Below are 17,180 nucleotides of genomic sequence, written 5' to 3'. Positions count from 1 at the left end.
AAATAAGGATTTATTTGGAGAAAGAATGAGTGGAATCTACAATTTTTTTTTTTATTTTTGCTAGTTTTACTTTGAAAAAAGCGAAAAAGTGAAACTGCGATTTGTGTGAATTCAGTGGCCAGTTTATTCTGTGCACAGAGGTAAAGTAACAAGCTCAAAGAGTTTCATTCTCTTTGGCAGCACCTATGGTGATAATTGTAGGTGTGTTTTTCAACCTCACTTCCCAGAGCTCCAAACAGTGTCACCTGTGTGACGTCAGTTAGTTAGCGGTACGCCACTTCACACAAAAGTGAGTTGAAGAGCGAGACTGTCGCGATAGCACCGCCTACCCTCTCTGGCGGACCAACCACTGCTGGGTGATGGAAAACACGTCACTAACTGTGTGCCACTTGTGATTTTTCCTGGGAATGTTGCCACTGACACCCATTCCATAATACTGCCAATGGAAAGGCTTTAATCAGTGGTCCACAGGCTCAATCACCATTGTGTGACCTCATTCAGCGATAGATAGTGGTTTAATAGACATTTATTTAAATGAAATTCTTCAAGATTATTACTTTAAAATGAATGTGGTCTAATACAGCAGTTCCTCAATAAACCATATATTCAAGAAGGTTATAATGTTCACTTTATAAAACCATTTTAGAGAGGTGTTAATTAAACTTTATGGCCATTTTGGAGTTTGTGGTGCTGTTGAATTTTGTAGCAATATAGCATTATTAGACTGTATATTAAGATTATAAAAAATTATAACGACAAAGATGGACCAAATATTAGAAACACCTCTCAGTATAAACTCTTGAGAAAGAGAGATTGTAAGAGAACAAACACTTAAAAATGAAACATGCTCCCTCTACCTATCTTTCATTTTCTCTTTCCCTCCATCTTGCCCTTTTGGTTACCATGGTGATAGTCCTGGACATGTATACCCGGTACCTGAGCAGCTCTCTGCAGTACAAACAGGACTTAAGGCTGCCTGGTCTGTTCAGATCCCTATCTCTCTCGCACACATCATATATATACAGTATACGCTGTATATCTTTTCCCACTCGTGTGTTTGTGTACGTTTCTTATCAATGGCTGTGTCTGGGTGAGTGTGTGTGTGTACATGAATCCAAAGTAAGTTGTCTTGCCTTTTTGACTTTGTAAGAGTTTCAGTCTGTGTGTGTGTGTGTGTGTAAGTGAAGTTCAGTGCTTTTGTTCATTTTAAATGTCTGTATATTTACTGTGTAGTAAAACAAAACTATAAATCAGTTTTGTTTTACATGTTCTGTTGTGTTTGTTTTGTACTCATTATCATTTTCTGTCTCTCTTCTCCAGGAACAAACAGTAAGCATGTGGACCTGAAGCTGAAGAAGCTGGCGGAGGTCAGGCCAGGAGGAGTCACCTCCCCTTCATCCCCGTCCTCCACCTCCTCCTCATCCTCGCCTACTGCCTCTTCCACCTCCCCACTCAGCCCTGCAGAAGGACTGGAGGTACACACATATCCACCATTAATGTCCCACTGGGTATCTTTATTTTCTCTCTCTCTCTCTCTCTCTCTCTCTCTTTTTCTCCACACCACTCTTTCCTTTTATCTCTCTGTCGTTTTCTGTCTGTCCCCTCGTTCTCTGCACACCATCAAAGGGTCAGTCCAATCAATCAGGTTCGATTGTTCCCGGTTGTCGGCCTGCTGACCCTGTGTACATATCAGTCAGTTTGACCACTTCATAGTTTATCCCTCTTGTGTCCATATGACTGTCTAAAGCCATGACACACACCCCCGCATCATAATGCTCTACATAACACGTAGCAGTCCCATTTTATTGACTATGACCTTTTCAGAGAGTTGTCGTGTGTGTGTGAGCAGGTGAGGAAGGGGGGGGGTTTGTTGCTCCTGCGTGCGTCTATATCTTCTGATGTGAATATTGAGTCAACGCAGTCGGCCAGTCTTAACATCTGTTTAATTGATTTTGAATGTCAAGTGGAATAAGGTGAGTGTGTGCGTATGTGGCTGTCAGTACAAGCGAAACCCTCTGTGCTTATGGCGACACAGGGTGTCTTTGATCATCGATTCACATAAACACCCTCTTGTGTTCAAAGCCTAAAAGGCTTAGTCCTTTATGGCCAAAAGAGTGCGTATGTGTGCATTTGTACTCACTTGACCCACACAGAGGTAGAATCACCGTTTGTGTGACACCTCACCTCACCTCATCGGAAACACCTTACCCAAAAATGTGAACACTCATTCCTCGCTCTGCCAAATATTTGATTTTTGATGCCCGATGTTGAACTTTTCCTGAGTCAGCAGGTCAGAAACTGACATGGCAGCCCCATCACCATCAGTGAATGAATGTAGGTGGAAATACCTGTGTGAATGTGAGCTATTATATATGTATTACATTTAACAGTTTATCATATTTTTTAATATTACTTCTCAACATTTAATACAGCTTGTAAACAAGGTTTTGTTACTGTTGCATTGTTTGGATTCATGTTAAGAACAATATTAGCTTCATATGTTAGCTGATGAACTACATTATTTACTACAACTACAATTAGTGATCAGCATCTTGTTATAATTATGTATGATTTGCCCAGAGGCTAACAATCATGATTCACAGTTGCATCTTAGGAGTGAGGGTGCAAGAAAGACGATTTTACTGCTAATGTAGCATGAAATAGCCATGATATATTTGCAAGTGTTTAAATGGGTTGTTGAACAATACCTACAACCAAAATTTCAAAGGTTTCCAGCCCAGCTGAATCAGTTGTTCAACTATAATTGCATAGCTTTTTTTGAAGATTTTAGGCTAAGAACAACCGGAGCTGCAGGAGCTTCTGAAAAACAGTTTACTGTCACAGTAGCCTAAACTACACAATAAGACAGCTTTATCACTAGTGAGCAAGCCATTATTTGCACTCAAATGCTTGTCTAATATGCTGCCATGTTCATTTTCAAGTTCAGCTTATGTGATATAAATGTGAAGCTGCACCAAATGAAAGTGTACTCACCACAACACCACTAAAACAAATCAGTTATGTCAAAAAATGTGTGTGCATAAATATGTCTGTATATGTGCAGCCGTGTGAGTTTACTACTTCTGTCCTTTTAAAAAAGGATAAACTGTCTTGTCCCAAGAGGATTGGGCATCCCAAAAGTCCTTCAGGAGGGTGGAACGACCTGCAGGAACATCACACACGCACACACACAGTCTCCCTCTCATTAGTGATTGTGTGTATGCGCAGCCTCGGTAGCGCACGATAAGGCCATGCGACGCTCAGCAGACTGCAACATTAGTCACGCAGCCCCCTGCACGCACATTCAGACTCTCCAACACACACACACACACACACACACACACACCAAAAGCACTGAATCACCACTGCCACAGCTTACCACAGCGATGATAGCAGCGATAAGAGATAAAGAGCGAGAGTGAAAGAAAAAGAGTAAGACGGGAGGGAGGGAGGGAAGGGTGGGGGACACCCCAATATCTGCTTGTCCCAGAGCGTAAAAGAGAGACAGAGGGGTAGCCAAGTGGGCAGGTGTTCTGTGTGTGTGTGTGTGTGTGTGTGTGTGTGTGTGTGTGTCAGTGGTGTAGGCAGAAATAGTATTTTGGGTGGGCCAATACAAAAGTAAGTGGGCCATATTTTCCCAGAAAAACTGGCTTATGAAAAGTTAGAAGAAGAAAATAGAACAAACAAAGACAAACTGAAAAAAACAAGCGACCAGTTTACTTTGCAACGTTCTTCATCATGAAGCCAATAACAGAAAAACACTGCTGATCCAACATGCTCAACCAACAGAGCATCGGTCTATGAAGGCTGTACACAACAGTGGAGAAAAAAAATGTCCTCTATAGCCTGTCCAGTCTAAAAAAACAGTATATTTGTACTAACAAGACCGACTGCTCATTGGCTCTACAGCGTACAGTACAGTTAATAATAATAAGTTAAAAATACTAACAGTTAATTAACTATTTTATTGCATAAAGTGGCAACTGCAGAGGTGTTAATTTAGACAGAAATCACACATGTAACATATCCCTTGTGCATTCATTATACCCTAAAGCTATTGTTGCTTTAGTACCGGTCAGCTCACGAAAAACCAAATCTGCACATTTTACAGAAAACTGTGTCCTTACACTCTATTTTATCAAGAAAACTGTCCAAACCACTTTGAAGAGAAGCACTTTGATTTTCCATTCTTGACTGTGCAGAGACATGCATACAAATTTTGCTATGACTATTACTGAAAAGCCACTAGCTAGCTGAAGCAACCAATTACATACCAGAGACTTCCTACAATTTATTTCAACAGTTCTGTTTTAATCAGGCGACACACGTCAAGTCAACAACAAGTCAAGTTTATATTTATTTATTTCCTTAAATAGGTTTTTTTATATTTATTGTTATAAAATGTATTTTGCTCAAACTTGGCTGGGTGGGCCAGTGAGTAATAGGGTGTATGTGTGTGAGAGAGAGAGAGAGAAAGAGAGAGCACCCCAATTCCTCTGACAGTGATGATACCCACACTGTATAGTCAGTTTTTAAGAATGTGTTGAGGGCCAGTGGAAGTGTTGTCTTGTCATTATGATATTGGCGTGTTCATACAAATCTGGTTGTAATGTGCCAGCGGTTTTTACTTTTTGCATCGCTGTTTAATCTCCGCTTGAACACATCAGATTCACAACAGTTAAACAACAACTAATCATTGGGCCGACAGCTTCAGTGTCCTAATCAGGCTCCCTAGGGATTTACTCTTTTACTAAATCAACAGTTCACTGTAGATATTGCAAGCGCTTGCAGTTTTTACCAGTCAACACAGTAAAATCTGAAAAAAAAACAAATCCTCCTCATGAAAATATGACAAGGACGGACAGTAATCCAATAAATCCTTTGACATCCAATTATCATTGATTGTTACACTTCTCCTGAAAAACAAAAAATATTCAGGTAATCTGCCACTTGATTGACTCCTGTCTACAGAAATTTATAGTACCGTTAGTAATTTGTAGTGTGTATTGTATGTATTTTTCTTGCCCTACTTAGATGACCTACACACACAACATCATAATAGATCGTAATAATGAACCATGTCTATTGTACATATTGTACATTTGTCATTTTAAGTCAAATGAAAAGCTTTTTTTGCTAAAACACGTCCGCCTAATGAATAAAAGGGAGACCAGAGAGATTTTTGGTGCCTTTTGAGTGCTGCTGTCCTGGAGCCTCACTGAATACTACAAAATTTTGAAGTTGCAACCTTGACTTGAAAGCCAAGACCAAACATTAATTAGGGACTCAGCAATCTAGTTTTTGTGATTGTCTGTGTGTCTGTTCCCTTTATTTAGGAAGAAAGTAAAAACCACCAGTTGTTACCTACCAGTGTTTTCTCTTCCTCGCTTTTCCTGATGTCAGTAATTTACTCTCTGCTCTTGGATATTGCCCTGCTGTTGCCCCCTAATGTTGACACACACACGCCCAAACACACAGTAAACAATAGCGCTTTCACACATACAAGCCTTATGTCTTCAAATGTTTAATTGGCCATTTTGCTATATAGCACTTAAATAAATAAATAAATTTGCTTTCGATTTGACTTGACATAAGGTTTTAAGTGGCTGGTGGAAACTGACAGACTAATAGACAAAACAAAGTGAGAACAGACTAATTGCTCACATTGTTTTTGAAAGTCAATAATCTGAAGCTAAACTAACAACTCCCTATCTGCAGCTCGTTCCCCACCCGCACTGTCTCTATTAGCTGTCCTCGCTCTGCACACCCTGCTTGACTATCTCCCTCCGTCTCAAGCAGTGGAACATGTTTGCCCTAATTGTCGACTTTATTACACGTTTCGCCGTCTTATTAACGTTGCCACAACGTCAGTCTTAGCCCGAGTCGGTTTCTTTTCCACTCGGCTTGGCATATTTGGAGGCCTGCTAATAAAGCATTTCTGCATGCCGTTTTTTGATATTGGGAGAAGCGAGCGTGTAGCTTTTTAACACATGTTCACTTTGAAAACAATAGCTTTTTTTTCCCATTTTGCATAATTTGAATATATTTTCTGGCTCGGGGTTTTGTTGAAAGTCAAGTTAATTGCCTCCTTTTTGTCTCTCTCATGAGTGAGGGAGAGTGTGTGTGTATGTCTGTGTGTGTGCTTGGAGAGGTGTTCACGCAAACATGCAAACCACAATGTAGCTAACATATCAACTTCTACCAGATTTATCTCATGGCCTGTCAGTAGGTGTTGTGCACACATGTTTACATGTGCAGCAGTGTGTGTGTGTGTGTGTGTTTTTGGTCACAATAATCACAGAGCAGCTGTGAAATCCTGAAACAGCTGCCTAATAAAAGCCTGAGAGCAGATCTGAGTGGCTGCTAGAGGCTGTCAGAGTAATAGAGGAGATGTGGAGAAGGACAAAAAAACTAATTGCTGACATTGTTTTTTAAAGTCAATCATTTAAAGTTTAACCAACTACTCCATCCGTGAATGTGTGTTTCTTCTGTTTGTTTTAACACTTTTACACTAGCCGTTGTTGCACTTCTTGAATCTGCATGTATTCATCAGCTGCTTTCACCCATCTTACTACATCAGTGTTGTAAACTTTGAGATCAAAACCAATCAGCTGTGGCAGGACAGCAACACCAGATATACTGTAGGTTCAATTTCTTATTCAATGTAATTACTTATTCAATCTTAATACACTGTCTTATGTTCCTGTGACTTCTGGTATCAACAGATTAATACTTGTCAAGGCTAAATGTGTATTTTCTCTGTGTTTGACAGAATAATGCTGAGGAGTTACGAGCAGAGCGGCTGCGCAGAGCAACAGAGAGGTTGCGTAGCCCGGTAGTCTTCAACAAGGACTCAGCTGTCAGGAAAACACAGCTGAAGTCCTTCAGCCAGTATGTGGAGAGCAGACCAGGTGGGGGACAATGCGACACAAACACACACACACACAAACACACTCACAACATGCATATTTACCCTGGGAGAATTTACTGAGCATGTATACACACAGCAGCACGTGACTCACACCTGATAACAGGCAACTGGCAGGGACGTGCACAGACATTTTGAAGAGTAGTTGCTCAAATCTAAATAAAGTCATAATGATTTTCTTGTTCAACAAATGCTCATTTGAAACCAACTTTATTAAGAAACTCTTCCTTAACCTCTGTCACCAAATTGACCATAACTGCTGAATAAATCACCTGTGAAATGATAAAGAATTCCAGGAAAGAAAGGGAGAGAAATCATGGGAAAAAGTGCAGTCAATTCTCAGCCCAGTCACTGAAAGAAGTGAAAACTGACACTTCATCATTATTAATTAGTTTCAATGATGAGCCTCTCTGACTCCATCAACTATCTTGCACTTTAAGCACGACAACGAACAACATTTATATGCAATGACCATTCAATGACATCTCACAACTTCTACGCATATCTTCTTTCGAATGCCTGCACTTTCCTTTTCTCTCCTCCTTATCCATCCGTCTCTTTATTCCTCCAGAGGTGAAAAGACAGAAGTCTGTACCTGAAGATCTGAGGAGGGCCGAGGAGGATAGAGGTTCACCGACGGAGATCGATATCCGCAGACCATTTGAAGAAGAGGTTTGTCATTTTCTTTCTATTAAATCATACTTCTGTATGCTGAGGGTTTTCAGTGCATACTTTAAACTTTTCCCTCCTGCAATAACTGACAGGAAAAGCAGAAAAAAATCCATACCATTAAAATACTAATGGCTTAAAAGCAAGATATGAGCTAGCACTGTGATAGGCCCAAGTAACGGGTGTACTTTGCCCTTAACTTTAGCTTCATGATGCCTTGGTGATTGGCTTGTCAAGGTGAAATTGAGTAGTTACAGGTCAAGAGTGAGGTGGGAGGTTGTATCCTATAATTGCTTCTACTTGGCCTTTTTTTTATTTCCTGTTAGTCAGCTTTCTTTCTGTCTCTCCTGACTTGTCTTAGATAAATCTATCAGTGAACTCTTCTTCTCTCTGCACCTTTTTAGCTTGAATTTCCCTCCCTCCTCTTCACCTTGTCCACCCCACCACCACCACCACCACAATCTCACACACACACACTTCCTCTCTCCCTCTACTGTCCTCTCTTCTCTGCAGAGACATCTATGTATTGATCTAACAGACTGCCATTTTAATTATAACAATGGTAGATATCAGCTGCCATTTAGAGGTGTGTGTGTGTGTGTGTCTGCAAAGGAGTTGTGTGCCTGCGTGTCCTTCAAGTGTGCGTATATACACACACTCCCAGTCTCTTCTCGGCCTGTGTTTGAACTTGTGCGTACAAAGAGTGTGTCTATAAGAATGCTATAATTTCAATGAGTGTGTGTGCCACTGGAGACCACGGGGTGAATCTCTCTTCCCGAGCAGCCCTCTCCTACCCTCGACCCTGCACCCTCCACCCCAGTCCCATGTGCGCACACACACACACACACACACACACACACACACCCTCCTCCTCCTCCTCCCAGTGCCTGGGCCCCAGGGTTAATGGGTGTTCAACCTTTCCATTATCCCGATCAGCCAAGAATTACCTGCTGAATGATGTTTGCATTAATATAATATATATGGTAATTTCCCTCCTCTTAATTACGGCTGGGCCGAGCGCGGCAAGGGGAGTGGGCTGATCATGTGTAAAATTGATTTGCCAAGGAAAAATATGGTGATAGAGCGAGAGCGCGCAAGGAGGAGGAGGAAGGGAGGGGGGGGAGAGAGAGGCTGCTGGGAATCAGCACACACACACACACGCTTGCAAAAACACACATGCACAGAACCACACAGATGCACACGCTCACACGTCGGAAAGAGTACAGGGAAAAAGTGCTGGCCTGGGTGGAATGAAAAAAAAAAAAACTTTCTCTCTCCTGCTCACTAGTTCCTCTTCCCATTAAGAAAAATGAAGTGCATCAGCAATAAAATGGAGATATTTTTTCGGATGCATCCTCAGTAGTGAATTTGAATAAACATTTTCCTCACTCAGAGGAGTTTCTCTGGAGAATAGCAAGCAGCCAGGAGACAGAGGTGAAGAGGGGTCAGAAATGGAGTGTGTATTAAGTGCATATGGTTAAAGAGGGATGGATGTGTGTGTGTATGTGTGTATGTGCATATGGAGTGGCTGGTGTTTGTATGTATGAGAAGTTGGAAGAAAGACTTATCTGAAATGGCAGAGTGGGTTAGGAGAGCTGAATGTAAGGTTTAGTTTAAGGGACTGTGGAGACATTTAACCTGCAGGTGGGACAAGACAACACTACAAGAAATGTACATTTTTTAACTTTTAGCACCTGTAAAAGTTTTTTGAACAAAAATGATCTCCCCCCCTTAAAAGAAAGCAGAAACCAAAATATCTTTAAATAATTTGTTAAAAGAAACACTTTATTTTTCATAATTTGTTCCGTGATTTGTATTTCACATTTTGCAGTTTACTGATTCATCTCCCACTGATGTTGACGTCTCTCTGAATCTCTGTATTCTTCCGCTCCTCTTCTTTTTAATCTTCAGAGCAGGAAAACAATTTAAAACCTGTCATGTAAGTCAGACACAGTAGGTTGTAAATATTTGTTCTGAATTAATTTAAAACACTTTTTGTGTTTTTAATGAACGTACAGGAACACTCGGTAATTATTAAGGATCTACACTAGTGAAAAGTTTAATTGAACCTAAATATATGATTGATTGTGGATTGAGCATTGGATAAAAAATTTGATATATAACTGGACAATATAGTCAAAGTGCTGTTGGGGATGTGAATTATTAATTGATGATCGGTTAATCAATTGAGTTGTCATAACTGCATCATGAACTCTGATCAGAGCCTTTGATGCAACATAGTGGTAGATAGATGTGGTTTTCTATGCACAGTAACGGGACAGTTAAGGTGCTGGTTACCTTGATGACGAGAAGGAGGTCTGAGTGTCGCCTTCAGCTCTTAAGTTAAAGCTAAACACACAAACACTCATATGCTTAAATGAATACAGGTAAAATCTAAAAGTCTATTCATACAGACACTTGCAGGCTACATGACCACACTTCTTATTCATACAAGAATGGGTTAACTTTAAGTTCCCTACATGTTTATTCACATTTAATTTATGCAGAATTTTTATGTTGAGTCTTTTGGATTTTGTTGGGCCATTTGTTGATTAGTGATTCTGAGTGATTCAAATAATTAGCACATGTTTTTATATCTGATTTGTTTGTGTTGAGCTATGAAAAGATATGTTTGACAAACAAGCATTTGGTATTTTATTTTTGATGTTTGATCAATTATTGATCAGTAACGTGGTCAATGATTATTTAAGGAAACTGCTCGCCTTGATAGTTTGCCGTAAACGAAGATTTACTTGAATAGGAGTTAATTCACAGTACTCTAATCAGGTTATTTAAAGCTTTGCTGCTCCTTTTGCTATAAAGTGGTTTTGAAGATGTGAGAGAGGAACTCAGTAATGCCAAACAAAGCTCCTACAAAACAAGAAGCAGCAACAGTTAGTCAATAGCTGTATGTATTATCTGTTGTGAGATTAAACCCTTTTTCTGGTGAAATTCTCTCTTTTGTTTTATGTAAAGAAGATTTGTGGACACTCTGCTCATCTATTGCATACATTTTAAAACCATTTTCACTATCCTCCTCCCTTCTGATTTATTTCTTCTCCTTTCATTTCTTTTTCATTCCCGTCCTTTCTTTTCTGTATCCCTTCATCACCTTTTTGCTTCATTCAATCTCTATTTTCCTCTCATTCTGTCTCATCCCTCTATCATATTTTCTCTGTCTCTGTTTAATGCTATATCGCACTACTCTTCCTTTTCTCTCATAACCATTCTCTCTCTCTCTCTCTTTCTCTCTCCCTCTCTCTCTCTCGGTTGACAGAAGGCGTTCAAAGACACCAGTCAGTATGTGGTTGGGGAGCTGTCTGCGCTGGAGAGCGAGCAGAGGCACATAGACGCCCGAGCAGCTCGCGTGGAGAAGAGGCTGCGCTATCTCATGGACACAGGTACCCCAAGCCCAATTACACTGGAAAAACTGTTTTGGCAAATTGAGCGTACGTACGCACATACACACGCATGCACACTCAGGGAGTTTATGTGTGTGTATTTATGTGTGCGTTTGTGTGAGAGAGAATCTTTGAAGCCCCCCCCCCTTCCCTCCCTCCCTCCCTCCCTCTCTCCCTCCCTCTCGGTTGAATGTTGCGCGACGGAGCGCTGGGTGGATATGAAAGGAGGGGATGGGGGGGTGAGGGAGGAGGAGGAGGAGGTGGAGAAGGGAGGGGATGGGTGGGTGGGGAGGGAGAGAGAGGGGGGAGTGTGTCTCGGGGATGGTAGAAGAAGGGAGACCTCTCTGGGCTGGGGTGATAAGGGAGCCCTTCATGGGGGAAACGATAACTGGGTGCGATAGCGGAGCCCCAGCCGAAGTCTCCGCTGCAGCCGTTTGCCAGCCGCAGCCCCAGCCAGCCAGCCAGCCTCCACACTATTGAACAGTGCGCTCAGCCATGCACGGATACACACATACACCCTCCTTCCCCTAGTACATATCTGGCCTTCATTGATATGCTGTATAAGGAAAGACGGGGGTGAGTTAAAGGGAGGAGAGAGGGAGAGGCAAAGAAATGTAAAAAAAAAAAAAAAAAAAAAAAACGAGGCAACACAACATGAGCACTGACACAGTTCACAAATCCACAACAGACACACACAAATGCTTACACACCCGCGCATACAAAGTGCAATCTGGTTTGGCGTACGGAGCCGGATTCGGAAGGTTTTTATTTAAGATTTGGCCGGGGGTAAAGCCTTGTTAAGACATGAGACAGTGTGCCGAGCCAAAAGAGGGGCCTTGGCTCCGTTAAGTCCCTAACTGAAATTGGAGAATAGCATCCCCATTTGTGATACTAAACCATCCCATTTCTCACCCAAGAATGCTGCTTGGAGAAAAAAAAAAAAAAAAAAAACACGTGGATCCAGGAAGTGTAAAATTTTGATGTTTGTAAACTGCAGGTACAGTATTTGCTGTAGTAATTTAGTAGCAGCTCTCATGCTCTTTCTGATATATCGGCGCGTAACTTGGTGGATTTAGCCCCCAAAATCTTTAAAAAGCAACACAGGGGAGGATAGAAGAGGAGGTCTTTAGAAAAGGAAACTGGGGCGGTGGGATTTGCGCTCACCTTCCCCATCCCATTTGGGTCCTGATATCGAGACTATCTCTCCTCTGTTTGTTGTGTTCGCTTTCCTCCTTTTCGCCTCCCTCCCTGCCTCTGTGCCCTCTTCCCCTGTCGGAGCGCATGCCATTGTGTCAATCTGAAGGGCTGTTTTTTCCTTCTTCTTCTTCACCCACTGATAAAGCAGCCGCTAGCCAGCAAGACACCAGGTTATTTACTTCCAAACACCTTCAACCATAAAGATTTCTCTTTATATAGTTTATATAGGACCGCAGGTATATATATATATCCTGAAAAATAGGATTCACTAGAAAAGGAAGAGGGGGGACAACAGGGAAGGCGAGGACAAAATAATAAAAGGATATCACGAAGAGAGATTCACCTTGGTTGCTTTAACCCCCTTATAACATCAGTGGGGAATTAAATTGAGAAAATGTCACTTCCACAAGTCAACACACTGACTACTGGAGGATGTAGCTCAGTATACTGTGTATGTGGGTGATATCATGTTTTTTATACAATAAAAGCCCTGTGATTTGTCCCTGATGCTGTTAATTATCATAATATCAATGAAACATGTAGAATTAACCTGTTTGATCCTAACATATGTATGTTGGGGAGGCTGTGCTTACCTGTGAGGCGTCTGTCATTTTGTTAAAGCTCATTACAAAATAAAAAATGCAGTGAAAAAGCCACCGATTCCACACTACCATCGTATTGCAGCAAGGAGGAAAAAAAACTTGATGTGGAGCACCTTTCTCGCTCCCTGAAAGTGCATTTCCGTTTCCATATCTCATTTTGCAGCACTTATCCCAGAGACTCATCCAATAGGTTATGGATTGTGCCTTTAGGCCAAGATCTGGAGGCATCGGAGCGAGATGCGCCAGTGACAGGTGGTCACTAAAGTAACCTTTATCACCTCAGCAACTGAGGTCACCTTTCTATTGGCTGTCATAGATGATAGATATTTTTCTCCGCACCTGAAATGTCTGATTGAAACCGTGGCTGATTGGCTGTAAGCAAAACATCCGGTATTGATCCATCACATCTGACCGGTGCCTGTGCTTAACTAGAGAATTTACCACCAGCCACCAGTCAGATGTTGATATTTCTTTACTCTGCTAGTCACCAGGTAGCAGCTGGATGTCCAGATGCCTGGTTGAATTTGGGACTTCACACAATCACAGTACAATTAAGAAAATTGAACAGAATGCAAGTTTCTTTAAATCTTCAGCAGCTTCCTTGGATGCTAATAAATATTCTTGGAAAGTCTCCTCATCATGATGAATTTGGCAAAAAATCTGACAGAATAAAGTTAATTCATTGCAACTTGTTGGCCACAGAAGTGCATAAAACGTAGGCTTTTGTATGTATTAGACAAGATTTTCTCTTCTACCATCCAAAACACTCCTTTATTATACACCTGTGTGAACTGATATGTGGTTGTGAAATCCACCACTAATGTGTATCAACCACCTCCGCCTGTTTCTGCTAAGTTGTGATGACATTTTGACATCCTCATGATCTCATTTTATGTATACATTGAACCTTGTTTTGTCTATGAAAGTTTACTAAGCATGTAGGTTCCTTTTTCAAGACACCCTGCTTCTCACACAAACACACAACTCTGCATCCATCAACACATGGAAGCAGCCCCAGTTCAACCTCTTTTACTGGTGTGTCCTCAAGCCAGGCTGTTATTGTCTTGTAGAAGCATAAAGACCAACTTCTTACCCAATCTACTATCAACTTTTACTTTAGTTGCCCTAATCCAATCTAAAGTGTTTATGAAATACGGAACATCTGCAGACTTTAGAAAGAAGCTGAGCTTTCCTGAGCAGACCTCTCCAGAGAAAAGATTGGACAGAAATAAAATTTGTCACACCCTTGCAGTATTTTAATTGAGCTGGAGTTCAGATGTGACCTCAACAAAAAATTAGATAATAAAGAACTCAATTGAAAACCTAAGGGTTACTTGGGTCAGCATTAAGAAGTACAGGTGCGGTGAAGGCTGGACGTCACAGAGAGAAAATGGTCAAGAGAGGAAGTCTACTATTCATGTATTGAGGGATTTACAGAATCAGCTGCATTCTTAATCATTGTATAAATGTACTTCACTGACTGTCCCCATACTAGTAATTCTACATTCAGCCATGTGTTTACATTTATGTTGTCTATATGTAGTTTTTACTGCAGTCTATTCATAGACACAGAGCTACTTTTATAAGCAGGGTGGATGTTCAGTGCGATGTCCATAGCAGTGCATCTGATCATATGATTCAGACCTCTTGAGGTAAGTTTGGGTGAGCTCAGTGTGCAGTGGTACTGTGGTAGTGCACAGCGCTGCAGGACTGATGGGCAGATGTGAACAGACAGACCGACTGACCCATGACTTGATTGTTCATCTCCCTGCTTCACCAGCAGAAAGCCTGGGAAGATCCACTGCTGGTCCTCAATATGCCCTTCTTTTCATATCACATGCTTTTGCTTTGTCATTGCCTCATCCTTCTATTTCCCTCCTTCTCTATATATAGAGTTTGCATGTATAATGTTTTCCACAAGGATTCAAGTCTTCAATCATCATTTTTTTTAATTCTTCCTGTTATACGTAACTTATCCCATCACTCTTTATTTTTTGTGCATTCCAAATCAGCTTCCTCATTCTGCTTTTTTTCTGCTCTTTCTTTTTTATCTTTCTTTGTTTTTCTCTTTCTCTTTTTCTTTCTCAATCCTCTTTGCTCCTCTGCATCACTTTTTATTTGCTCTGTTCCTTTTATCCCTGTGGATCTCTATTTCTCCTTCCGTTCTCTCACCCTTTGCTCCCCCTTCGTCTCCCTCCTTTTCCACACATCTCTTCTCCTCCTCCTCCTCCTCCTCCCCCCCCTCCCTCTCTCCCCTGGTTTGGGCACAATGCAGCTTTCTGCGGCATTTTCTATTACGCCGCGGCCCTCCCCAGATGAATCCAAAGTAATTGGGGTGGTTAATTTATTTACTCAGAGGCAGTTCACAGCACATTAAATAATAGAGATAATTGAACAAGAATTGTCAAGTGTCTTCTGATATCAGACACATTACAGGAGGGAGTGTGCATAAAACTCCATTTCTATGCCCCCATTGTTTATGGTAATTAAGTACACAGATTTATTCCTTGGTTGCCTTCCAAGCTTATGGCAAGCGCCATTGTTGTCTTCTATTAATATGTAATCAGTAAATAGTTTAATTTTCTAATCTGCGGTTGGAGAATTCACTTTCTAACAACTCTTAATTACTGCTGGGCTCTAATGAGTCTCGCCATGCCGACGCAGCCAGCCAATCAGAGGCCAGGCCCAGGTCGGGGGGGAATTTGAATTCCTGCGGCGCCCCCCCCTCGACTAATGAACTTGTTATTCTTGCACCACTGGGAGCACTGTCCTTCACACATGCAACATTAGGAGAACGTTCACCTCCTGCAACAGACCAAATATTTATAGGAGTTTGATTATAGGAGAAGAATATTAGCGCGTTTTAACAGAAGATGTGTATTCGTTTTGAAGATGAATTCCTCTAATAGTCAACTGTCAACTAAAAAGTTGTCAAAACTGTCATCAAGATAGAATATCATTTAAGAATACATATAATTTTGACTAGAATGATATCGCATGGCTGTTTTTGCAAAAGTTAAACTATGAAACTCGTGTTATTAAGTGTCATACAACCTTTTTGCACAGAGCTCCAAGGGAAAAAAAAGCACCTTGCATGGATGAAAAAGCTTAAACTTTCAATAGTGTCATTAATATGCGCTTTATTTTCATGCTAATTTACAGTAGAATTTAGATACTATTCATTGTTAGTGAGTTTCTACCTACGCATGTAATGCTTCTGACCTTGGCATTGTTATTTTTTCTAAGGTATTGTTACACAGAAAAATATATCAAACACTCCTTATTGAAATTTCAGCTCTAGGTATGAAGAAGCATTCAAATGCGTCATGTAGCCTTTGCAGAAAATCCCCTGGCCCCTGTTTGAATATATCTCAACCACCCCCTACCTGGCCCCTGCACCTATTTACACACACCTCCCATTTCAAATAGCTATATAAACTGCAACAATGGACGCAATTATCCAAATAATGGCACTTAGCCGCACCGCGAAGCTGCCCCTCACCTACTGCGCATTTGATAAGAGATAAACAAGCAGAGAGAGAGAGCAGAGAATGAGTTTTAGCTCTCCCAGATTAACATATGTTTAAAAATTGCACTTGAAGCCGATAAGATTGACATAGGGGTTTTTATGGCGTGCGCTCCTTTAATCTGCCTTTGTGTCTGCGAGTCGACGAGAGGAGAATGGCACGAGGAGGGATCCAGCAAGAGCTTAATGTACTTTACACATGCAGCATATCCCCCTCAGTATCTGAGAAAGGGACAGAACGGACTGTCAATGCCTTCACATTCGAAAAGGGCTGCTTGCGGCCTTAGAGCATGTGTGGGTCTGTGTGTGTGTGTGTGTGTGTGTGTGTGTGTGTGTGTGTGTATGTGTGTGTGTGTGTGTGTGTGTGTGTGTGTGTGTGTGGAGGATTGCAGTGTGAACAGCTTAAACGTCAACCTGTGGCTCTAAATCATCCAAACTAAGTCCTTCAGGCAAATTTTAATTCATCTAATTGTATTGTTGTCTTGCAGTTGACTTATAGAGAAACAAATTAATTTTTGGTTTAGTCAAGTTATTTAAAATCACTACTCTGTGCTTTCTTTACCACTGCCTTCGTAACAAATAGGTTTTGAAATCTGGTTTTAATCTATTTCTGAATTATCAATATTTAGATGCATTTCATCTATGATATTAAAATATATATGTATGTATGTGCACATGCATGCTTTTGAAGGAATATCTTGGTATTTAAATATTGAAATCTGTAATTGGAATTTCTTTACATTGCAGATCCTGTACTTGTAGTCCTAATACTAATGGTGATGGGTTTCAGGCATCATTGTCACTAGAGTGTGTGTGTGTGTGTGTGTGTGTGTGTGTGTTACGTGTATATTTCTTTT

The 17,180-nt window shown here is 41.0% G+C and overlaps 1 protein-coding gene across 5 annotated transcripts in view; it reads left to right on the top strand.

The window, feature by feature from the left end:
• The window catches only part of ehbp1 (EH domain binding protein 1), a 156,193-nt gene that overhangs the window by 108,032 nt on the left and 30,981 nt on the right, over positions 1-17,180 (top strand). For all 5 annotated transcript variants that reach the window (XM_044372579.1, XM_044372578.1, XM_044372577.1 and 2 more), the window contains 4 exons: positions 1,321-1,475; positions 6,773-6,911; positions 7,500-7,600; positions 10,875-10,998. In XM_044372579.1, the coding sequence (XP_044228514.1) occupies positions 1,321-1,475; positions 6,773-6,911; positions 7,500-7,600; positions 10,875-10,998 (519 nt within the window). The remainder of the gene's footprint in view (positions 1-1,320; positions 1,476-6,772; positions 6,912-7,499; positions 7,601-10,874; positions 10,999-17,180) is intronic.

The sequence above is a fragment of the Thunnus albacares genome, chromosome 14, assembly GCF_914725855.1.
Source record: "Thunnus albacares chromosome 14, fThuAlb1.1, whole genome shotgun sequence".
Taxonomy (NCBI): domain Eukaryota; kingdom Metazoa; phylum Chordata; class Actinopteri; order Scombriformes; family Scombridae; genus Thunnus; species Thunnus albacares.
Note: the sequence above shows the minus strand (reverse complement) of the source record. Positions and strands in the feature narration are given on the sequence as shown.